At 35.4% G+C, this 25,321-nt stretch overlaps 2 protein-coding genes across 8 annotated transcripts in view; one reads left to right on the top strand and one right to left on the bottom strand.

Annotated features, from left to right (window-relative positions):
- Positions 1-12,125, top strand: part of PHF3 (PHD finger protein 3) — a 91,248-nt gene extending 79,123 nt beyond the window's left edge. For all 7 annotated transcript variants that reach the window (XM_012773868.3, XM_076003246.1, XM_012773866.2 and 4 more), the window contains 5 exons: positions 2,988-3,183; positions 3,716-3,863; positions 6,427-6,516; positions 8,834-9,029; positions 9,253-12,125. In XM_012773868.3, the coding sequence (XP_012629322.2) occupies positions 2,988-3,183; positions 3,716-3,863; positions 6,427-6,516; positions 8,834-9,029; positions 9,253-11,381 (2,759 nt within the window). In that variant the 3' untranslated portion in view covers positions 11,382-12,125. The remainder of the gene's footprint in view (positions 1-2,987; positions 3,184-3,715; positions 3,864-6,426; positions 6,517-8,833; positions 9,030-9,252) is intronic.
- Positions 12,126-16,340: 4,215 nt separating this feature from the next.
- Positions 16,341-25,321, bottom strand: part of EYS (EGF-like photoreceptor maintenance factor) — a 1,642,296-nt gene continuing 1,633,315 nt past the window's right edge. The window contains 2 exon segments of the mRNA XM_020287130.2: positions 16,341-19,835; positions 24,960-25,121. Coding sequence (XP_020142719.2) covers positions 18,643-19,835; positions 24,960-25,121 — 1,355 coding nt within the window. The 3' untranslated portion in view covers positions 16,341-18,642.

The raw sequence follows: 25,321 nt of genomic DNA, 5'->3' as shown, positions 1-25,321 counted from the left end.
TTTGAAGGGGAGAATTTTTTCCTGAAGGTATATATGTGCTGTTGGTTGAGTATGACACTTTGGCCTTGATTTTGGGTGCCTCCAGTAGTTTGGTCTTTGTATGATTTCTTAGTCCTTACACAGGGTCAGTGGTATCTGTAATTTCCTTGTTGGCTTAGGGAACAGTTACTAGTTGAGGCTGTGCTGATGTTTAGCTGGGGATCTGAATGATAGCCAAGCCAGTCTTTGTGCCCCAGTGATGTAAGGAATGGGCTGAGTATACCTGATTTCAGGCCCCAGAATATCTTACACTGGCAGCAGTGTTAGTGTGTCCTGGAGGGCCAATTCATGGGCCTTCAGGTGGCTTGCTCAGAAGTTAGTAGTGGTGCAGAAGGCCAGGTGTATGGGTGGGTTCTCAGACCCCTGAGCAGCTAGTGTGATGTGGAAGGTTTAGTAAGTTCGGTCACTTTATAGTCAGTAGTATAGGCAGTAGCAGTAGTGGAGCCATCCACTATGATGGCCCTAAGTGGTCTGTTTTAGTGTTACTGGTAGCTGCAATGGATTTGGCAGGCTAGTCCCCAGTACCACAGCTACCTGTTACAGGGCAATGGGTATTGTCATAAGTGTGCTTAGGGGAGCTTGATCTCTCCTGTCCTTCCCTGGCCAGGTGACAGCTGCAGTCACATCACCTTGAACCCAGCCTAAGGGCTGGGCATGGCCCAGTATTGAATTCTCAAAATGGCACTGGGTGTGGGCTTGCAGCAAAAGAGGGCAGGGCCCCTTTCAGGAAAGCAGCATAGGGCAGAAAACGGGGGAATGCTATCTACTCCCTTTTCAGTCTCATCTTATGGCATGGCAGTGGGAATTGTCCAAAGTATGTGTAGGGAAGCTTGGGCTTTCCTGTCCCTCCTCAGCTAAGTGGGGTTGCAGCAGCATCAGCTTTATCACAGCCTGAATGCTGGGTGCTGCCTAGCTTTAAACTCCCAAACTGGCAACCTGGGCCTGTGGCTAGAACGGGTTGGGTCTCTTCCAGTCAAATATGGGCAAGATGCTGGGTAGAGATTCAATTATTCAATTATCTGTTGAATAAGTAGTGAGGCTCCCCACATCTAGGAGCTGCTCCCAGCTGTTAGCCTGTCCCTGGCTGGGCAAGTTTCACTGAACCTTTTCCTTGTCGACTTTTAATGCTTTCTGTCACTTCCCTGGTGAATCTTACTGTTCTCTCCTAGATGATATGTTCAAAATAGTAGAATCTACTTACTATTCAGGGTCCTTTCCAGGTTCCTCTCCTAGTACATGTTTCCTGTGTCTAGTTGGCCATCTTGATCCTGTATCCCCGGCAGAATTAGTTGAAAAGACTCTCTTTGTGCCATTGTATTGCCTCTGTTCCATTTTCAAAGATCAGGTAACTATATTCATGTGAGTCTATTTGTGGGCTCTCTATTTTGTTTCATTAATCTATTTGTTTTTCTTTTGCCAATACCACAGCTATCTTGATTGCTTTAGCATCATAGTGAATCTTAAAATTGGGTTGGATCAGTCCTTAGACTTTGTTCTTCTCCTTCAAAGTTATGTTGGGTCTTTTACTCAGAAATTACCTTTCTGTAATATCTTATCTTGGTTATGCATTCGGTAAATATTTATTGAGCTTTTTTACTTGTCAGGCATTTTGCTGGGTACAGGGAATGTAGTAGTGAAAATGTCTGATGTCTAGGCTTTAAGAGAAACTGTAGATTAATGGTAAAGACAGGTAGGTGATTATTTAAGTTATAGAAACACAATTGTTAGAAGTATATTTATCCAGAAGACCTAGCATAGACTGGATTGTTAGGAGGGGTTTGGCTGAGGAATTGACATTTGAGCTGTGATATGAAAATTGAGACACGTATCTGCAAAGAGAGCGGGGAAGACCATTCTAGATACTGGAAATGGCATGAACTTGAATTCAAGAAGAGGAAAGAGGCACGTGATTTGGTTGGAAATCTTTAGAGATCACATTTTAAAGTATTTTGTAGCCATTGCTTTTCAAATTTCAGACTGTGACTCAGTAGTAATAGTGAAATCTGTTGAATAAGTAGTGACCAGCATTTTGAAACAAAAACAGAATAGAAAATGTTACTGTGAATTGCAGTTAGAGGGCAACTACAATTTTTATGAAATTTTAGTTCTAGTTATTTATATATAACAAAATGCACACACATAAATACACACATACAAACATATAAATTAATGGTAGCACACAAGAACATTTGTTAAATACTATTAGACTTGACTATTTTTCAGAAAGTTTGAGTGATTTTTCCTTCTTGATGCTGTAGTATAAAACTGACATTATTTTCTAAACTTTATCAATGTTTTTCATGTTTAAAAGCTCTGTATTATTTGCATATAATCATGAACTGCTGCTATGTGTATATCCCCAAGTCAAATACAGATTCGTTTACTCAGTTCTTCAAGTTACTTCTCAAGGCTATTGGAATTTGGTGTAGTTTAGTTAAAAAAAATTGTCAAGAAATCAAGAAACCTATTTTAGGTTCTAGTTGTAATATTTTCATGTCAGCTTGTCTGAGTTGTTTAACACATCCTCTTTTCCTAATTTTTCACTTCACTAAGAGAGGAATTATATTATCTATTCCATATTTACTTATAATATGTTTTTACATTTAGAAGATAATATTTATAAAGTGATTTGAAAGGGAAATTAAATATATTATAGGTAAAACCCCATATAATAGATTATGAATTGTGATTCAGATAAGCTTAGGTTTCTCTATGTAGAAGAGGTCTAGAGGTGGGAAGAACACTGGCAAATTTTCTGTTGATTCTTAAATATAGTTGTACTATAACTCATTACGAGAAATGATGTTAGTTAGAAATTACCCCAGGAAATATATGGTTACTTAACAATTGAATCATAGAAACTGAATAATTTTAGAACATGAAAATGGGTTATTATAAAAATTGCAGTTAACAGTAATTGGTTTATTTTGATGTCTTCTGGATTTTAGGTCGGATGGCACCACCTGTAGATGATCTTTCTCCGAAAAAAGTGAAAGTTGTTGTTGGAGTAGCTCGTAAACATTCAGACAATGAAGCAGAAAGTATAGCTGACGCGTTGTCTTCAACCTCAAATATTTTGGCTTCTGAATTCTTTGAAGAGGAGAAACAGGAGTCTCCAAAATCAGCATTCTCTCCTGCTCCGCGGTAATTTTCTATAAGTTAAAATTTCTGTAATAGTCATTATAGATCTTTACCAAATTGTACTTGTAAATCTTCAAAAACAGAAGAGTGACACATTTCTTAGGAACTTTCCTTTTGAGAAAGTAACTGTACCCTCCTGTACTCTCAACTAATCGGGGTAAAAGAATAAGCCTAGAAGATAAATTTATTTTGAGTGCTTAGAGTGAGAGATTTGAATGCTTGGGGAAACAGCTTTAGAACTCTCTTTAATTATGCTTGTCCAAAAAGTCAGGGGATAGATGAGTAAAGAAAAGTTATTTGTACCTCTCTGGACTTCAGTCTACCTAGGCCAGCCAAGAAGGATGACTTTGTAAAACATTGTTGTGTAAATGTGAATGTAATTTTATAAAATGAAAATGTAAACTCCTTATCAATAGCCTTTATGTATTTTGGTCTTCTTGACATGTTAAAATAGAAGTAACTAATGACTAAGTAGAAAATGGATTTATTGATGAACATGTCTTTAGGCTGCTAACTTTTTAATATCATTTTCTAGTCCAGAGATGCCTGGAACTGTTGAAGTTGAATCTACCTTCTTGGCTCGATTGAACTTCATCTGGAAAGGTTTTATCAACATGCCTTCTGTGGCAAAATTTGTTACCAAAGCCTACCCGGTATCTGGCTCCCCTGAATACTTGACAGAGGTACTATGAATTTTTCTGCCTTTCTGTCTCTGGGTTGGTATATATGACTCTGAAAGCAGTGGGGGAAATGATATACAGTTAATAATGTAACAAAAATTATTTATTAACTGTGATCCTTATACAGTTGAATTAATGGAATTATGAATTCAGAGTTCTTTAGAAATGTAGAAAACTGTACTCTGAAAGTTTTAAACCCACATATCCTGTACTTTTCCCAAGATGTACTGCTTTACCATGTCAGAGAATTAAAAATTAATGAGGATCTGCATGGGTATCCAAGTTTTTCTTTGAATATAGACTTACATAAAAGATTGGCAAACTAAGGCCTTCAGTCTTGGTCCATTAAAAAGATTTTCATTGTTAAACAAGTCTTCTAATTTCTCTACTACTTATGTTTTCCCAGCTTCATGACTATAGTTCTTACTTGCCTATTTCTGTGACTATGGTGTTTGTAGGCTGGGAGTTGAAGCTTTACAGCTAGGTGACACAGTCTGAAATTAGTGACCATAATTGCTGTAGTGATGAAACTATTATGTAGTGTTTATTGAAAATAAGCAGCAGCAACATTATAATATTGTGATAAGTGAGAACGTATGACATTTTTTTTTTTTTTTTTTGAGACAGAGTCTCGCTTTGTTGCATAGGCTAGAATGAGTGCCTAGAATGAGTGCCGTGGCGTCAGCCTAGCTCACAGCAACCTCAAACTCCTGGGCTCAAGCAATCCTGCTGCCTCAGCCTCCCGAGTAGCTGGGACTACAGGCATGCGCCACCACACCCGGCTAATTTTATATATATATATTAGTTGGCCAATTAATTTCTTTCTATTTATAGTAGAGACGGGGTCTTGCTCTTGCTCAGGCTGGTTTCGAACTCCTGACCTCGAGTAATCCGCCCGCCTCGGCCTCCCAGAGTGCTGGGATTACAGGCTTGAGCCACCACGCCCGGCCAACATTTTTTGAACTATTTTAAAGGAAATGTATTTTTACATATGTATAGAAAGAAAAATCAGTATATATGTACTGTATGTTGAGATCATATTTTGCTATTATATTCATATCTAATGCTAGCCATAAAAGCAAAATATTTTTAGAAATTTAGTATTTCTAAAAGCCTAAAATACTAAATTTCTAAAATACTAAATTTCTAAAATTTAGTATTTCTAAATTATATGCCTGCTATCTTTAAGGCTAAGATAAGCTTTACTTTTCTTCAGATTAGGCTGAAATTAGTTTTATTCAATGTATATTGCTTATCGGATGTTGAGTAGTTCATTTAATAGTTATGTTTTTGATTAATACAATTGTTACTTTATACATAGTTCACTTGGTAAATAATATTTTAGAAGCATGAATTTTATAAGAGAAAAATAAAATAGATTCTTGATGTTCTTTTTGAACAAATTTGTTGGGAAATTTAGTCTTTGGTGCATGGTGAAAATAATTCTTCTTTTAAATAGAGAATTCAGTTTAACAATGAAAAATTAACTATGAAATCCTTCTGATTTTAAATAAGTTATTATTTTCCTCTCTGAGCCACAGTTTTTATATGGTTGCTTTTCAGAATTCCACCTCTACTTTGTAATTATTTTTAGTTTGATTGGGACTGAAATTCCAAATAAGATATTTAAAGCAATTAATAATATAAATAAACATAACTGTAATATTAATGCTTTCTATGATTTTCTTCAGTTTTCATGAAAAAAATAGGAATATACTGAATAAATCTTTAATTATTCTTAACTGATTTTATTCATAGTCATTTGTTTTCAGAAAGATTGTATTTGTTTTCTTTTGGTAGAAACTGGGTCTTGCTCTTGCTCAGGCTGGTCTCTAACTCCCAACCTCGAGCGATCCACCATCCTCGGTCTCCCAGAGTGCTAGGGTTACAGGCGTGAGCCACCCGTGCAGGGCCAAAGATTGAACTTTTTTTTTTTTTAAATTTTTAGATTGAACTTTTAATAAAATACCTTGCATTATTATAGTGTTGTCCTCTGTGCAAAAAATATACCCTGTAATTACATTAAATTTTATAACCTCTGAAATTCAGCTGTTAATTACTAAGGAATACTTGTGCTTATACCATGAGAAAAAGTGGGGGGAAGGTTGGAATAGGCTCTACTTAATATTCTGAAATGTGTTGTACTTTTTCTGAATCTTTAATGTGCTATGCTTGCCATTGCTTCCGTTTCCTGTGCCCATCTTTCCTGCTGAGACCTGCCATGAGCTCAGATTCTTTTTAAATTTTTTATTTCAACTTTTATTAAAAACAAATCAAATCCAGTAACTTTTCCAATGCCTTACTAGAGGGTCACCTCACAACTGAACCATCATTTCTGGAGGGGAGACTCTTTTTTAATAACTGTATTCTAGGCATCAGTCATTTGCAGTTTGCATTATAAGGCCTGATTGCTGTCTCTGTACTTTATTATGTTTTCTGATGCATTTTTCATAATCTTTTTACTTGTTTTTATTACCATTTCAAATTAGAGCTAAATTTGTATAATTTCTGGATATTTTAATAAAAGCATTCTGTATATATTGATCACTTACATTTTTTACCACAGGATCTACCAGATAGTATTCAAGTAGGTGGCAGAATATCACCTCAGACAGTTTGGGATTATGTGGAAAAAATAAAAGCATCAGGAACCAAGGTGAGGAAAACTTTTCACTATACCAGTATAGAAAATGTTTAGAGAGTAAACAACTCAGAGTTCTTATGTGAGGATGCAAGGTCTCCTGGGGAAGGGAGCCAATACAGATTCTGAATCTACATAATATACTTCAAAAAACTGAACTTAAAGCCATTTGCTAAGGCTCAAAACAGTCCAGCATTCCCCTCCCTCCCCCCAGCCATTGTGGGATGTTTTCTTTGAGGCTTTTGTCAGTGTTTTGGAAGAAATGTTTTGAAGTACTGAGATTCACCTTGGAATTTTGCCTTCCTTCAATTAATTAAAGGTATTTGTGTGAATTAGGGCACAGCTAAGCTCTTAACAACAAAGAGACTCTAAAATATAGTGGCTCAAAGAATGCAGAAGTTTATTTCTCTCTTTCATTAGGTAGGCCAGTTGTTCAGGGTGGTTAGGTTACTATGGTTCTAGAGGATCATTAAGGGACCGTGCTCCTTCTTTCTTGTTTTTTTTTGCTGTTTCCAAGACTGTTGCCCTTATCAGTCAAATATGATCAAAGCTGACTCATAAGCACCAAATGGGAATAAATGAGGAATGCCTGTCTAGTTGTTTAAAGGGCAAGACCTAGAAATTGTAGTCATCAGCTTCCATTGGCAAGAACTTAGTCACATACCCTTACATAGCTGCTAGGGAGGCTGAGAAATGTAATCTCAATTGGATGGCCATGTGCCCAGCTAAAAGTTAAGGGCTTCTCATTAGAATAGGAGTAAAGGAGGAGAAAAGATATTGAGAGATAATTAATAGCCTTCTATCACAATATTTCTCTTCTTCCTTTTTCTCTATTTTTTCTCTTTCTTTTTTTGAGACAAGAGTCTCACTCTATTGCCTGGGCTAGAGTGCCATGGCATCAGCCTAGCTCACAGCAACCTCAAACTCCTGGGCTCAAGCAATCCTGCTTTAGCCTCCCAAGTAGCTGGGACTACAGGCATGTGCCACCATGCCCGGCTAATTTTTTCTCTATATATTTTTAGTTAGCTAATTAATTTCTTTCTATTTTTAGTAGAGGTGGGGTCTCGCTCTTGCTCAGGCTGGTTTCAAACTCCTGACCTTGAGTGATCCTCCCACCTTAACCTCCCAGGGTGCTAGGATTACAGGCATGAGCCACTGCACCCAGCCTATCATTTTTTTTAAACTCATAAAATAGTACTACAGAGGGAAATTTAATCATTAGAAGAAGCTATTTTCCCTCCAAGGGATCTTACAGTAACCTACCATATTACAGGCAGTTGGTAAATAAATCTTGAAGAAATCAGCATTACTTTTTTCTTCTCTTTCTAGAAGTCTGTAGTTTTTCTTTGGAGTGATCCAAAATGGATGATCTTAAGATGAAAAGAATAGTTTTTTTCCAACATGGATTTTAGAATTTAAAGTAATACAGTGTTAGAATACAAATAAACTTTGAAGCACTATTCAAAAAGTTACTACATTTATTTGTTGTTACTCTCATTATAATAAAAATGGGAAGTATTGTTTTATCATAAAAGTGGGCGGTTTAGATAACAGACATTTTATAAGAGATAGAGCCATAGTTCAGCTCATTCACATGTTTTATTTAGGAGATTCCATCAGTTTTAGGCTTTGCATCAAATCTAGCTTTCCCATTTTGACCGTATGCCTTTGTGGAAACATCTGTTTCTTAATGCTACCAAATTAATACCAAATTGTGATTATCTTTTCTATCTGAAACAAAGCCAGGAACCCACAGGCAAGTAAAAATTTCCTGAATAAGCCAGATTACTTTACAAATATATGATCTTATGTGTATTTGAGGTCTTTTCACCTATCCCCCTTCAGTCCCTAATTCAGTTCCTATAAACTGAAGTATAAGTAGATTTGTGTGTTTGTGTGTATAAATGCTTAGGAGGGTGGTAGTGTTGGTTGCTCTTAGTTCCCAGTGTGCCAAAGAACATAGAAAGTCCTCTGTGGAAGTTACAGCACTGGGAATCAGGATATAGTATAGATACCAAAACACTGGGGTTTTAGTATCATTTCTGCCACTGACAAGTTGTGTCATCTTGAAAAACTTAATCACCTTGGGACTCAATTTCTTATGGAAAGCCATCAGGTGAAAACAAAATCCATCAATGGATCAGCAAAGATCTTTTCTTAAGAGTTATTTCCTTTTAGTATTCTCATCTGTATTTAAGTTGGTAAACCATGTTATTTGGTAACATCATTGTGTAAAGTTCAGTAGATTATTACTAATTGTGAAACAGTATTTAAAGCCAAGCTATTCTTCAGGTTATTATTTTAAACAACCATTTGTTATTTTCTTGAATAGGAAATTTGTGTGGTTCGCTTTACACCAGTAACTGAAGAAGATCAGATTTCTTATACTTTGCTGTTTGCATACTTCAGTAGCAGAAAACGCTATGGAGTAGCTGCTAACAACATGAAGCAGGTTAAAGATATGTACCTTATTCCTTTGGGTGCTGCAGATAAAATTCCACACCCTCTTGTGCCTTTTGATGGACCTGGTAGGTATACATTTTAATAACAGGATAAGATTGAAATTACGTGGGAGGTGGGACCAGAGTGGAAAGACTGACTGCTTGCTTTTTCAGGATCCAGCCCTCTAGAGATGGCTTGACAGGGCCAGGCATCCATTTAATAACCTGTACTAAGCTAGATGCAAAATTTTTCCCTTTTTTGGTAATGATAGAAAATGATTATTCATTAATGTTTTTGATTTTTATACAGGGCTTGAGCTTCATAGACCGAATCTGTTGTTAGGCCTAATTATTCGTCAGAAACTGAAGCGGCAACATAGTGCTACTGCTAGTACTAGTCATACAGCTGAGGCTTCTGAAAGTATACCGATAGCATTGCCACCTGATAAAAAAAGTAAAACGGAAGGTTCTACAGAGGAAGCACCAGAGGAAGAAAATGACTTTTTTAATTCTTTTACAACTGTATTACACAAGCAGAGAAATAAGCCTCAGCCTACTCTTCAAGAAGACCTTCCAACAGCGGTTGAACCTTTAATGGAAGTTACCAAACAGGAGCCACCAAAACCTTTAAGATTTCTTCCTGGTGTATTGATTGGCTGGGAAAATCAACCTTCTACTCTGGAATTAGCAAATAAACCTCTTCCTGTGGATGATATACTTCAAAGCCTTTTGGGTACCACTGGTCAAATATATGACCAGGCTCAGTCAGTGATAGAACAAAACACTCCTAAAGAAATTCCATTTTTAAATGAGCAAACCAACTCGAAAGCAGAGAAAATAGATGAAGCAGAAGTAACTGATGGTGAAGCCAAGGAGGAAAATGTTAAAGCAGATAATGTTTCAGAATCCACAGGTAATTCAGTAGTAATAGGAGAGGAAACATCAGTAGTAGGGTCCTCCTCCATTTCTCCAGGACCCTTGACAGGTCTTAGTCTCAGAGGTAAACCACCAGATGTTTCCACAGAAGTATTTTTAACAAACTTATCAATTCAGTCAAAACAAGAGGAAACTGTGGAGAGTAAAGAGAAAACATTAAAAAGACAGCTGTTGCAAGATCAAGAGAATAATTTGCAAGATAATCAGACTTCAAATAGCAGTTCTCCATGTACATCCAATGTGGGAAAAGGAAATGTAGATGGTAATGTGAATTGCACCGAAAACCTTGTTGCTAATACAACAAGGTCCCCACAGTTCATCAACCTGAAAAGGGATCCTAGGCAAGCAGCAGGACGAAGTCAGCAGGTAACTACTTCAGAAAGCAAAGATGGAGATAGTTGCCAGAATGGAGAAAAACAGACCCTGCCTGGCCCATCACACAATAAGGAGCACGTAACAGAACATACCAACGCAGAGGAAAAGTTGTCTTCTGAAGAGAAAAACTCATGTGTTCAACAGAGTGATAATTCAAAAGTTGTACAAAACTCACCATCAGTAGAAAACATACACACTTCTCAAACAGAACAAGCAAAGCCCTTACAGGAGGAGATTTTAATGCAAAATATTGAAACTGTGCACCCATTTAGAAGAGGATCACAAGCAGCAACATCTCATTTTGAAGTTGGAAACACATGTCAATCAGAATTTCCATCTAAAAACATCAACTTTACTTCCAGAAGCACCAGCCCCAGAACAAGTACAAACTTTTCACCCATGAGGCCACAGCAGCCCAACCTCCAGCATCTCAAGTCTAACCCCTCTGGATTTCCATTTCCAGGGCCTCCTAATTTTCCCCCACAAAGCATGTTTGGATTTCCACCACATTTGCCACCTCCATTACTTCCCCCACCAGGCTTTGGCTTTACTCAAAATCCCATGGTTCCCTGGCCACCTGTTGTTCATCTTCCAGGCCAACCACAGCGTATGATGGGTCCTCTTTCACAAGCATCAAGGTATATAGGCCCACAAAATTTTTACCAGGTTAAAGACATTCGGAGACCAGAAAGGCGCCATAGTGACCCTTGGGGTAGGCAAGACCAGCAGCAACTGGATAGGCCATTTAATAGGGGTAAAGGGGACCGCCAGAGATTTTATAGTGATTCACACCACTTGAAAAGAGAGCGACATGAAAAGGAATGGGAGCAAGAATCTGAAAGGCATAGACGCAGAGACAGAAGCCAAGACAAGGACAGAGACAGAAAAAACAGGGAGGAAGGGCACAAAGATAAAGAGAGGGTACGGTTATCACATGGTGATCGGGGAGCAGATGGGAAAACAAGCAGAGATAGTAGGAATGTAGACAAGAAGCCAGATAAACCTAAAAGTGAAGACTATGAGAAGGACAAAGAACGAGAGAAAAGTAAACATAGAGAAGGAGAAAAGGACAGGGATAGGTACCATAAAGATAGGGACCACACTGACAGAACTAAAAGCAAAAGGTAAAATTTGCAGGCTGCTTCAAGATTACATTTAAATAACTGTTAAATGTTGTATCTTAAAAACTTTCTAAGATTGCCTGCTAAGATTGTGCCATCTTTTACATTTTTACTATTGGTGGTTTGCAGAACAATAAATTCTGTGTGTTGGTGCAGAGTACTCTGTGCCAGTGCTCATCATCCCTTCTTCATACCAACTGTCCCTAGTAATAGGAATTTAATATTTTTAAAAGTTTTACATTGCTGTATATTCAAAGATTTGTTTTATTAATATGCAATAAAGGCTTAGAAATTTTAGTTTTATTCCTTAATTGGTAAATATGGTTAACTATGGAATATATTTACTGCCTCTAGTGAATGTCCTTTATATAATGACTAATTTGAGAGTAATGTGTGCTCTGTAAGTTTGTTTTAAATTGCACTGTTTTTAAAGAACCTGTAGAGGAACAACAAAAGTCCAAGCAACTTCATAATCAGATTATGCTGATCATTTAATAGAGCTGTTTTTGACCAAGAATCAGAAGCCCAAGGGGTACATTTATTGCTTTAATCTGCACTCATTGAAGGCATTTATTACCATATACTACAGCTTTGTGGTAGGCCATTATTTTCATTTTCATTTTTGGCTCTTCAGAAACTTGAATACTTAAGCTTGTACATGATCTTGTGTTTTGCTATCCTTTTTACTGTAAAATGTAAATATTTTAAGGGATATTTTGATTCTAAATATGATAAAAGAATTTCTCACCTATTTTGTGTGTGTGATTTGAAATTCAGTAGTAAAAGAATTTCTTCTTTAAAGCTTTAATTACCTTCAGAAATTGTTTTTCTCCGATTCAGCCAAGAACATATAGACATAGCTATCTATGTCAGGCATTAGATGAGGGGGGGAAAATAATCTTTAAAAAAAAATCTTAGATTTTAGGCTGAGATGAATTGTATAGTTCTGAAGAGACTAGAATTTAGAACTACCAATGAAACACTGGGCAGCTGTAACCCATGTTATAGGTATGTTTCTGAAAACTTGTACACTATCAAAATTTGGTACACTGACCCACTAATCATTGTAAGACCACACAACTTTTATTTAAGAGAAATGTGTTTTGAATATTTTTCTGAAATGTGTAATTTATCCTAATTTTTGCAGTAACTACAGTTTCATATACCAGTTTGACTTGAGATAGAAAACATGGAGGGTTGTTATTAATCCAAATCTAAATTTATTTGTACTGTAAAACGCATACTGTATCACTGGCTATAATCTAAAGCAATAGCTACCAAAAGATGCTGACACTTGAGACCAAAAACAAAAGAAAAGAGAAACCAGTACTTATGCGTATTAATGAAGAAAAATATAAATAATGCCACAAAATTAAGATTAAATTTGTTTTCCTGAAGAGTCTAGAGATTAGAGTTAAAAATAGGTTTTGAAACTGAGTCTTATTTTTTTGCTAGAGAGAAGAGGAAATTCAGAACCAAACATTTTGTCTAATTTGCAATGACTTGCAGCACTTTTACGTCCCATCCTTATCCTCTGAAATTTATCATCATGAAAATTCTCAGAAGTCTGTTGAACTTTGGTTTACTTTTCTTTTGAAAATTAACTTGCTAAAAAACAAAGTCCCCAAACAAAATAAAACAAAACCAAAGGTCGGTCAGCCATTTTTGCACCATTATGAAGAAATTGCTGTCAAAGTTTTACAGATTAAAAAAACCCAAAAACATCAGTTTTTTAAATTTCAAATGTGATGTTGTCAGTAGTAAGTCTGCTTTTACTGATTTACTTAGTTGAGGGGTTGCCACACACTAGGTTTATTTTGTAAGGTACAAAGGAAAAAGAATGGGTTATCAAATGAAAGAAGGCCTTCAAGTCACATTTTGATCACCTTTTAGCTAATAATTTCTTACACATATTATTGTGATGCTTACTCTAAAATTCTTTCTTCATTTGTTACTGAATCTTGATACATGTTTTAAGTAGGAAAGGTACATATAGCCACCGGTTAGTGATGACTATCTCCTAGGATTGCAGGGCTACTAAAGTTAAAACCAGATCTTTTAACCCCTGATTGACTGAAATATTGTGGAGAGTAGGGAACGTACGGCCACATTAACTTTTTGAGGTTTTCTTCTTGAGAAAAAAAAGGGAAAAAGATAAAAGTTTACAATGAGTTATTGATCGAAAGCCTTTCTGTCTTTAAGTCCCACCTATAGCCAGCCTTACACAAACTAGTAAATTATTTGAATTTCATCCTGCAGTTTTTTCCTGTTTTAAGGAAAACTTGCTCTTTCAAAAAAAAATTGACACTTTAGAAAGTCTAGAACCATCTTAAGACAGCTTGTACATTAAGTAAAAATGTACCAGGGCTTCTCCATACCTGTAAAGTTACCCCTTGTGATTTTTGTGATAATAAGAGAGCCTCCATGAGCCTTCTATAGGCCACCCCTTGTATTGAGCACTTTATATAAACCTTGGTCAGCTCTGAAAGGTAAAGATTTGTTACAGAGCTGAGGAAACTAGAAAGTTGAAAAACTTGCCCAGGTTAGACTGCTGTGAGAGCTGGAATACTGCCTCAGTTCTACTTTTCTCCAGTGTCCACGTGGTTGGGTATTGTGCTCTGAGAATTGAGAACAGGAAAGAGGAGCAAAAGCCTGATTAATGTATACACCTATCATAGCCCTCTTTTCCCCCATTCCAGGGCCTGTCTGAAACCCTTCACTGAGCAAGCCAGGTTCCCAAAGTGAGCAAGATGATGTAACCCCAAAACTGTGGGTTCTTTTGTACATATTTTCAGTTTATGTTAATCACAAATCATAATTTCTAGTCTTGTTTTCTGCTGCAGGTGTGACGAATTACTACAAACTTAGTGGCTTAAAACAACAAATTTATGATTTTGCAGTTTTGTAGATCAGAATTCTGATGTGGATCTCACTGGGTAAGATCAAGAGTCTCAGCAGGGTGCATTCCTTTTCTGGATGCTTTAGGGGAGAATCCATATCTTTGCCTTAGTTATAGCTTCCCGAGGCCACCCACTTTCCTTGGCTCATGGTCCCTTCCTTTATTTGTAAAGCTATGTGGGACCCAGCCTTTTTCTATCTCTGACACTCTTCTGATTACCTCTTCCACTTCTAAGGACTCTTGTGATTATATTGGGCCCACCCAGATAGTCCAGGATAATCGTCCTATTTTAAGGTCTACTGATTAGCAACTTGAATTCCATCTGTGACTGTTATTCCCCTTTGCCGTGTAACCTGACATACTTATAGGTGTATCCAGGGGCCATTATTCTACCTACCACAGCACTTGACTCACTTATTGTAGCTTAGTGTGATAATCTTATATTTTTGGAATTATAGAGTATCTAAGGCTGTATTAAACATATGTTAAGTTTTTAAGAAAAATAATACCACCAATGAAGAAGAAAATGGAGTGAGAAGCCCCTTGGGTGTTAACATATTTGTTTTTGTATGTGTATTAACATATAAGACTACTTGGTAACAGGTAAGCTTACACTCAGTTATTCCTAAGTTTTTAATAATAGCTGTGTTTTTAAAGAAATGGATACATCACATTTAAATGCATTATGACAGCTTGGTAATGAATAGATCTTAGTAAAACAAATATTTAGTTTTAACATTTGGATATACCAGTTGTACTGTACTCATCTTAGATCCCTCGAAAACAGTACTCAGGTTGCCACTTATTAATAATTGCTAAGAACTATATAACTAATCAACATTGATTTCTGTCTCCCAAAGCGAACTGTGAATAAAATGGGTTACTGCTTTTTAAAGGGTTGCCAAACACCCTGATTCTTTGATTTCTGTTTCATAAGGAATTTTAGTCATTCACATGTAGAGCAGCAAGAAAGTAGTGGTGGAGTTGAAAAAGAAATATTAGATCAATAACTAGAAGTGTTCTGAAAAGTTGAGTCCACTCTGTAAGTTTCATCTTACAGATAGATGCAGAACAGAGTCATAGGGGAAACTCCAGCATAAATACTTAAAGGTGAGTTCTATGTACCATGTTTCCCAGAAAATAAGACCTACCCATAAAATAAGCCCTACCAGGATTTCTAAGCATTTGCACAATATAAGCCCTACCCCGAAAATAAGACCTAGTGATGGGCATGGTTATGCAGCATAGCTGCGCAACCCATGCATTTCGTCGTGGAGCTATAAAGAAGACGAGCAGCCCCTTCTCATCTGCCCCGTGAGAGCTCTATTGCTCGACATGAAAGATTGGGACCAATGGTTCTAAAGAAAATAGAGTCGCAAGAAATTCAGGATGGAATTCAGCGTTTGGAGAGTTATGATGTTCCAGAAGAAGACGACTTAATTATATTTGAATAAATGTAGATTGTTGTACTGTACTTAAAAACAATCACACATCCCCTGAAAATAAGCCCTAGGGTGTCTTCTTGAGGAAAAATAAATATAAGACCCTGTCTTATTTTGGGGGAAACACGATATACGAAATACCTTTTTCATGAAATCAGTATGTGTGTATGTGCCTGTATGTCAGCCCAAGCTGCCTTTTAAAAATGCTCTTTTTAAGAGAATACTTTTCCCCAAAAGTAATGATTTTTCCCCCAGGAATTTATTCTTTAAAAGGAGTCTTTCAAAAAGTAAATTATATTGCCATCCCTTGGTTTACGTATTACATATTTCACCTTATTTTTAAAAATATTCTCAAGTTTACATTGAACACTTCTAGAAGTATTACAACATTCCTATAAAATTCTGTATCAGTCGATTTTTTGTGCTGGAAAAGCATTCACGTGGGAAATCTTCAATACTATCATCACTAGGGAAAAACAGGAAACAGGAGTAATGCTAATTTGTCATGAAATTTTTTGCAGGGTTTTAAGGTGAAAATAATATTCTCAAGTCATTTTGACTTATAGGAGAATCTGTATGTAACAGTTAAATATCATGTGCCTATCCTGCAGGCACAATATTCTGCATTTGCTTCTTGAAAGTCAATCGTGAGCAACATTGGAAAGTTCCAATTTCGTGTGGCTTGCAGAATAGCATAGGAAACAAATGATAACATCTGAATTTAAAATTGTGACTGTGAGAGGAAACTAATGCAGCAATTCTGAAACTTTTTGGTTTCAAGACCCTTTATACTCTTAAAACTTGAGAACACCAAAGAGCTTTTGTTTTATATGGGTTGTATCATTATTTAGCATATTAGAAATTAAAGTGATAAAATATTTGTTAATTTAATAATCCCATTATATGTTAATATAACATGAACAATGACTTCCAAACTAAATTTAGTAAAAAGAGTGTCACTGTTTTCATTTTACATATTTCTAATATCTGACTTAAGACAGCTGGATTGTCTTATCAGCTTCTGCGTTTGGTGTTTCATAATATGTCATTTTGTTTGAAATTTTGAAGAAAATTTGGCTTCATACAGAATTGTCATTGGGAAAGGGAGGACTCTGGATCTCCTGAAGCGATCTCAGGGATCCTCAAGGGTCCTTGTATCACGCTCTGGGAAGCTCTGCTTTAAAGAAAAGTCACAGTATATTATGAAAGAACATATGGCCTAATATGGGAATGCAGATCTGGCAGAGTTTCTTAGAAGACTTTGTAAACTTCCTTAGAATAGCTTTCTTGGCTTTGATACATAAAGTATATATTTTTAAAAGTTAGATTTGATTACCAGCTGCCAAAAAAGTTTTCTTTAGAGCATTTGTCCTTATAATCTCAGTATCTCCAAAGTTATATGTAATGCTATGGGCTAAAACTTTGACCTAAGTTTAGGTCAAAGTTTTTCAGCAAATTTTGGATGAAGTTGTGAGTGGTTTCTATTAAAAAACAAACCTTTGAATCAACATGTAGATATTCTGAAATTCTGCCTTAGGTTATATTCTGCACTCACACTTCTAGTGTCAATAGGAAAAGTCTGGGAGCCATTTGTGCCCTATTAATGGTGCCACAGTTCTTAAACTTTGGTCCTAAATCCTTCCAAGAATGTCTATAGCTTTCTGATTGGATTAGAGTGGCTAAAATAATTTAAAAATCGAATACGTTTCAAATGATAAATTACTTACCTAGTTCCTTTGTATAGACCAGAATCTGCACAAACGTTAACTTTGTGTTCCTCAGTCCTTATCTTTGTGAATTCTTTTCTTCATTTACTTGATGGATAATTATATATTTTTCCTTTTAAACTCCACATGCTGCTTATTACTAAGATTTTTTTCACTTCACATGACCTGTTCTACCTGTTAGTGCTCAAAGTAATATGTTGTCTGTTGCTTTTGTGGTGGCAAAATTATAAATATCAAAGTCTAAAAGTGCTAAGGAACAACAGCAATAACTACTATCCAGTCTGCAGTGATGGAGTAGCAGGTAAAATGCTACTCACAATTATATCAACAACTGATGTTTGGGCAAAATATATGCTTTTCAATTTATACTTTCAGCAGTGCATATAAGGATGGTAATTTTCAATGGTGTTTAGAACCTGTTTTATGGCTAATTCTGTGATCTGTAGACTTGACAACAGTTAAACATAAATGAAATTTATTTTTTGATCACTTATGTAAGTACCTGGTTTAAGAAGTCAAATAGTTCTACGAGGTTTATAAACAAAAAGCAACAGTTCTCTGCACTGTTTTCTCCAGAGGCAACCACTTTTAATCCTTTTAGACATTTCTTGGGATATTTGCCTTCCCGTTTGTGACATGCATGTGCAACATTTTAAGTTACAAATACAGTATTATCTATTGATATCTTACTATGAAAGATAAGAATTTAGCTCTTATCAGCCCACTCTCACCTGCCCTCATTCTCTCCCTTCCAACATGCAATAATTTTTGGTTTAAGTCCATATTCAAGTTTTATATTGTAGTCATATAAATGATTGTAGCTGAGCCACATAGTGTTGTATGGTTACATTTCCTTGTATAATTTTTATTTTTCCTCTGCTTAATAACTTTTCCCCTTATCACTAATTAATTCTCATCTGAATTTTATTTTTAAACTTTCATAGATGAGTAAACACTGAATGAACTGATGGAGTTAAAACATAGGAATCAACATATATACACAGATAAATTAGATGTAGGAAAACAGAACCTTTTCTTCAGTGACATTTTACAGGTATCAGAAAGATGTGCTAGCATTTAGACTATTTCAGGTAATAATAAACAGCTTATTCCCTGTAAATAATTTACCAAAGAAATAATTGTCCAAGTAACTATATTCATATTTTCTGTATTAAAATCACCAATATTAACTTATGTAATCTAATTTTGTTCATCTCCATCATAAACATTGTATCCTTCTGATTTAACTAATTCAATTTTCTTTTTATCTTGAAAAAATACAACATCTTTAATCTTGCCAACAAAATTTCTTTTAAAAATCTCTTGAGTAACAATATTTACCTTTCGACCATATTCAAACCCCCCCAGATAACAAATACCATTATAATTTAGAGCAACAAACTTTTTTTGTGGATCAATATCCTCAGAAAGAATTAGACTGTCATCTAGGTAGGCCTTGATTAGAGTCTGATTTTGAATTATAAGTACATGGTGCCATTTGTTACAACACAGTGTGCCATTGCTATAGCTCATAGGCACAGAGATTCCTTCTCCTAAGTTAACTGCTATTTTCAAGGTCTGATTATAGAGACCAATTGCTAGAAAATCGTTTTCTTCATTTTGAGCTTTCCCCATCCATATAATTAGGCCTTCTGTTTCAGTAGTACTGAAATTTAAGGATGCAGTAGTGAACTGAAGGTTTCTCATTCTGTAGTTTGGATCAATGTATTTAATGTAAGAATTACCTATAAATTTTGCAGTTGAAAATGAAGTTTTGTTTTCACAATACCTTCCCACCCAACCCAAAGTACACAGACAACTATAAGAAAATGATTGGTCAGGTACACATAGAGATTGATGGAGACAAAGATTATTCAAACAGTACACAGACTGGTTACATGTATTTCCAGCCCATTGTGGCAAACATCTGCAATAAAAAGTTGTGCCATTTGCTATACATTCACCCCCATTTCTGCACGTGTTGTATCCACAGGCTGTCCCATCACAGTCACCTACATTTGAACCACCTTTTGCTCCTAGTTCAGTTAATTGTAATTCTTGATTATTTATAATAACTTCTCGGACACAACCTTGAAAACCTATGGGTTCATTTGCTATTGCCATGGGATTTACAAGATTTAAGGATGATACTCCTCCAATGTAGAAGTCTGTATTTGTGTCCAGGGAACTCATTTTAGTGCATGCTTTTTCTGTTACATTTATCCCATCCAGATCCAGGTAGCCTTCTGCACCAACTCTTCCTGCTTTTATCACATGCCAAGTACTTCCATTGATAATTACTTTTTGGAGAGTTTCTAGAATGATAGTTTTGTCACCAAGATTGTAGCGAAGTTGAACAAAACCATTTATTAAAGAGATACATAAAAAGTCACCTGTCAATAAAGAGAATATTAATCAGTTTAGTAATAGTAAAAGGTTTTTTATTAAAAGCCTTTGTTCTTTCTGGCCAATTGGGGTAAGTTTTGGCTTTGAAATGCAGCAAATCTGGAGCACAATTCTGTTAATTTTATTTGAACTTACAGATCAAAACATACTTGTATACATTACACATTATATCCTGTATTCTTTTGTTCCTCAATTGGCCAAATAAATTTTCCCAAGTTGTAGACAGTTCTCAATGAAAGTGTTACGGCACTAAAAGAATCATTTCCTTAAATGATTCTAGTTAAGAGTGAATGTGTAAAAATAAGACATTTGATTTGGTTTTGAAGAGAGATTGGGGAGATAAGCAAGGGGAAAGAATTGAGAGAGCACTTAGTAATGCTATGAACATTTCTTATATTGCATGCTTTCCTAAGTTTCAGCCATGCTTCGTGGCTTCAAGTTCTATTTACGAGTACAGAACTCCCTATTCTAGATGTCTATATGAGTGTTTTATATGCACTGCAAGCTCTAAAGTTCTTATCTCAGTGTGTGAACTTTCATCAACCTGGCCTCTTCCAGTCTTCCCAAAGTCAGTATATCACTCCCTTATCCATCCAGTTCTTGAAGCCAAAAACTTAGATGTGATCCTTGGAGCCATCTTTTTTCACTCAACACCTAAATCTATCACAAAATAGGTCTCAAACAGTTTTATTAATAGCATTTTGACTCATTGTAAAAATTCTTGATTCTGTCCACTTTTCTCCTGCCACCTTAGTTAAATTTAACTCTCATTTCTAGCTTGATCTGTTGCCTCCTCCACTTTTCTTCATTTCCAGTTGGTTTTCTAATCTACACTAAAGCTGAAGTGATCTTTTCAAATGAAATCCTGATCCGTATGTTACCCTATAATGTCATTCACTGTTGTTGGACTAGATACCTAAACTCACATACCTATAAAGGCTCTGTGTCAACTCCTGGCTCCTCTCCCCTCTCTCCAGTCTTACCTGGAATGTACTGTCTCCCTAAACCTCCTTTCTTTAGTCCAGTGACACTGACCCGGTTAGAATTTCATGTGCCTTGTCAGGGCCTTTGTGTATGTTTTCTAGAAACACTCCACTCCATTCCACCTCAACTAGGTAACTTCTACCCATCCTTCAGGTCTCAGATCAAATGCTACTTCCTCAGAGAAGTCTTTCTTGATTTCTCAGAGTAGGTCAGGTTTTTTTTGTTTGTTTGTTTGTTTTTTCTGTGCTTCAATATTGCTGGATTTTCTGCCACAGTATTATCTTATTCTGTGATTATATAGTCATGTGGGAACAAATCTGAACAAATATGATCCAGCATCTGAAGTTGCAGTGAGCCGTGCAGATGAAAAGTAAAGGCAACTCTACTTGCTTTGGAAAAGAATGTAGCTCTTCGGTGTAAGATTGTTTCAAGAGGGTAGCAAAGGGCTTTTACATCTTCAGCAGAGTAACACTTTCTCCTCCCTCAAAGATTTCACATGACCTTTTCTCATTTAGGGATATTTGACACTATGCTACTTTTCCCTCTTCCTCCCCCTGCCCTGCCCCTGGGATGCCGTATTTCCTTACCTCCCTCCCACAAGTAGTGTTCATTCCTTCTACTCCCCTTTATGGTCCATACCAGACCATTCTAGGACAACTGGAAGACTTGACAGCTCTACAGTTCTATACCTATCAAACTATGGTTCTCTTGCTTAGATCATTTTCCTCATAGAGAACTTTTAATAAATATAATCCTCTGTCATTATATATGATTAACTACTGCCTCATCCACTAGCTCATAGTCTTCATGAGAACAATGTCTGTGTCAGGTTTAGCCAAACAGCTTATCCTCAGCACCTAGCACAGTGCCTGGCACATAAATAGAGGGTCAATAAATAATTTAAATATCTTTCTAGGGTTATGCAGTGAGATGACTCAGGATATTTCTCAAATGCTAGTTTAAGTCTGAAAGCAAAACCATTTTACCTTTAATGATATGAAAACTATTTTTAAATTTTCTAACAGGAAGAAACTGAGTTTATTTTCATAATAATTTCTAACATGCATTTTAACTATAATAGAACAGCATTTTAACCATAAGAGAAGCAGTATTACAAACTTTCAGGTTATGTAAGAAATATGGATTATTTAAAACTTTTGTACTATAACAATCTAGAGCAAGGAAACAATTGATACTGAGTTCAAAAATTTTGTAGTACTCTGAATATAAGTGGTAGCCTGCAAATGAATACAAACCAGTTCTCTTTCACAGGATTATGGAAGGAGCTTTTCTTGCTACTTGTGTTGTAGAGTGTTTCTGTAGTAAACAACTTAAGAGTGTAAAACTACATGAGAATAAAAAGTATCTAACAAATGATTGGGAAAGGTGAAGCTGTGATCTATTTCACTGGTCAAGTTTCCAACCAGAAGAGACAGCAAGAAGAGCTTCTGTGAAAGAAGGGTTATTTTAACTGTGCTAGTATGTTCTTACGAAGAATTAACAAAGAGATTTTCTCTGTCTGTGGCTGTGGAAGATAAAATTCCTCTTGTAGCAGTATTAGCAGTTTTTGTCTTTAAACCATCTGGCCTTTTTATTTCAGTTGATTAGGATATGGTTCTCTAGTTATGTACAGATTGGCATTAGAGTAAGAAAATATAATAAACAGTCCTTGTGAGAAACAGAGCTCAAATGGAATGAATTCCATTGAATTCACCTCGGCTATTTAATGTTCATTTAACCACAGCTGGGGCTCCACCCTCCCACCTTTCTTTGGCCATTGCTTCTACCCCATCCTCTGCCATCCCCACCGTGCTTCTTAGTAGATCAGAGAGACACCTTGTAGGACTCAACATTTGTTAAGAGACTATAGAAACAGCAAATTAGGGAGGTTTTATATACTCTCTAGAAAAGGAAAACAAAGGTAATTTTAACTTATTTGTATCTTATTTAAATATGCTTCAACTTTATGTTGCAATGACTAGGCTTTTTAAGTACACATTAGTCTGGGTGGATTATAAATATATAAAGATGAATTCAGGTTATCAATATTCATTTGTGCTTAACAACATTGATAATTTTTTGTATATATAAAAATCATTTTAAGACATTACATTTTTAGCAGAGATAAATAGGGGCCAGGGTCTTAGCTCTTTATAGTATCTTTCAAAAATCAGGGGTTTAAAATCTAGGATAATTTTTAAATTACCATTTTGTTTTAAATTTTACAGTATTTGAGAGCACTCAAATTATTAATCTTTAAAGAGATACAGAAACTTTGTTAATGTAGAATTTGATTTTTTGTGTTGTATAAAAACCTAATCAGCTGCTGATATCTACATTTGTGAATTTTGACATTGTATATTAAGTGGGTATTTTTTACAAATAGCTCCACTTAGCAGGGGATCAGCTATGAAGGCTTGGTTGACGTTTACATCAGACATAGCTCTTAGAGAAGGCACAAAGTACAGGACAGTCATCTATATTTTATGCAACCTTTGAAACAGACTTCAAATAAGCTATTTACATCACTTGATTACTAAAAAATAAGCTTATGCCTTTCATCTGATAATTATCTTTAGGTTGATCTAGGTCTAAGCCTGTAAAACTTAGATTTTTAATATTTCAAAATTTTTATGATTTCCTTACATAAGTATCAAATGCAGTGTGAATCATGATGTGAAACTAATGAATCTCTCTTTGTAAAGTGTCTAATGATATGAAAAAGGAAAATCTTGACTGTCATAAACTACATGCATTGAGTAACATGCTAAGATGTGCTCTTGCCCTTCTATGTGTATTGATGTGTATAAGCTTAATAGTTCATATACATAAACACAAATATATATTAAGTGCATGCCCAGCCAGTCATAATCCTGAATATATCTTGACTTTATACTCATTTATACAAAAGTCCTACTTACATTATCTTGAGTTTTTAAATGAGCAATACAACTGAAGCTGTTTGTCTTTTAATGTCTTTTCGTTTATAAATAGAAATTTTCTCTATAAAAATTTCTATAATGAGAAATTTTCTTGGGCATGGTTCTCCCATTTAACATTTCCATAGGGAGATTTCAGTTAATCATGAATTTAAAACCAATTGTCAAATCTTAGGAGAACAAATCTCTTCTAAGGTATATTTTATATATACCTTATAAACCTCAATTGAGGTATATACCTCAATTATGTTATCTTTTTCTCTTTAAAATTACCTTTTTTCTTTGAAATTATTTTGAAGGTATTTCAGCAGTGCATTGGGATGGACCCAGTTTGGTCTAATTCTCTTACATTCTTATCATTTAGAAGCACATGAAGAAAGTCACATGAGAACTATTAATACTTAGAGTGTGAAAATCAGAGCACCATTTTTGTTAATTATGAGAAACAAAGTAAACCGATTTAATTATTTCTCAATACCGAAATTTCATTTTCTGAGAAACAAGATGAAAGAAAGCCAAATGTAAAATTTTAAAAACATTTTGCAATAGAAATGTAACTATATATACAAATGTCTTTGTCAGAATTCTGGAGAAAGCTATGAAAATAGAAATCAAGTATAAAGTAATAAAACCTAAAAGATTAATTTTTAAAGTTGGAGCATTCTACTTGGATATTTCATTCCATATTTTATGATAAATATGCACCTTTTAAGGTTCAAAATGTTTTTATAAACTTATTTTGGAATGCAAACCTTAGGCTTACTATTTGAGTGATGGAATAGCTTGAGGATATTTGCAGCTGTAAATGTGTATGAATCTACATGAAATATATCAGCTATGCCTTCCCTTTAAAAATCCTTTATATGCATATTTTGTCTCATACAAAGGGCTATCATGCATAGCATTAATGTCTTTTTTGATGGGATTGTCATAAAGTTGAGCATATACTATATTTGGATTTATCTAACTTTAATTCCAACAAACCTCTTGCTATTTTGTTAGCATTTCTATTTAGGGAGACTAAATTCATAAGCATACACTTGCAGTGACAATAGAACATAAAAGCATCAAGTGTTTACATATTTTACAGACTAGATGACTTAAACACTACTACACATTACTTAATGTACTATTAGGAATTCATTGGGTTGTTTTTTGTTCTGCAAATAAAGATCTTGCCAGTCTTACCTGATTGTGCTTTTAAATGTTGTGCAGTGTAAAATAGGATACCATCTGCAGCAAGAGGCTGAAATTGCAATTGAATATGCGTCTTTTTTTGAATATGAAAGGAAGCAAAAGACATCCAGGATAATTCGTTGCTTCTGAAAGATGGATCACTTATAGATAACGCTGAGAGAGAGAAAGACAGAGAACTCTCTGAGTCATCTACTAGATTAAAATTACTCATAAATACAACAAGCTGCTTACATAATTTTGAAATTTAGGAGTTTACCTTCCAAGAGTAGTATGTTGAATACATGAATACATTGAGCCTTGGTAACTTTGTGAGTCTGTTCTAATCCCATTAACTTTAGGCTTTTGTAATGAGT

Source organism: Microcebus murinus, chromosome 5 (genome assembly GCF_040939455.1).
Source record: "Microcebus murinus isolate Inina chromosome 5, M.murinus_Inina_mat1.0, whole genome shotgun sequence".
Lineage (NCBI taxonomy): Eukaryota > Metazoa > Chordata > Mammalia > Primates > Cheirogaleidae > Microcebus > Microcebus murinus.
Note: the sequence above shows the minus strand (reverse complement) of the source record. Positions and strands in the feature narration are given on the sequence as shown.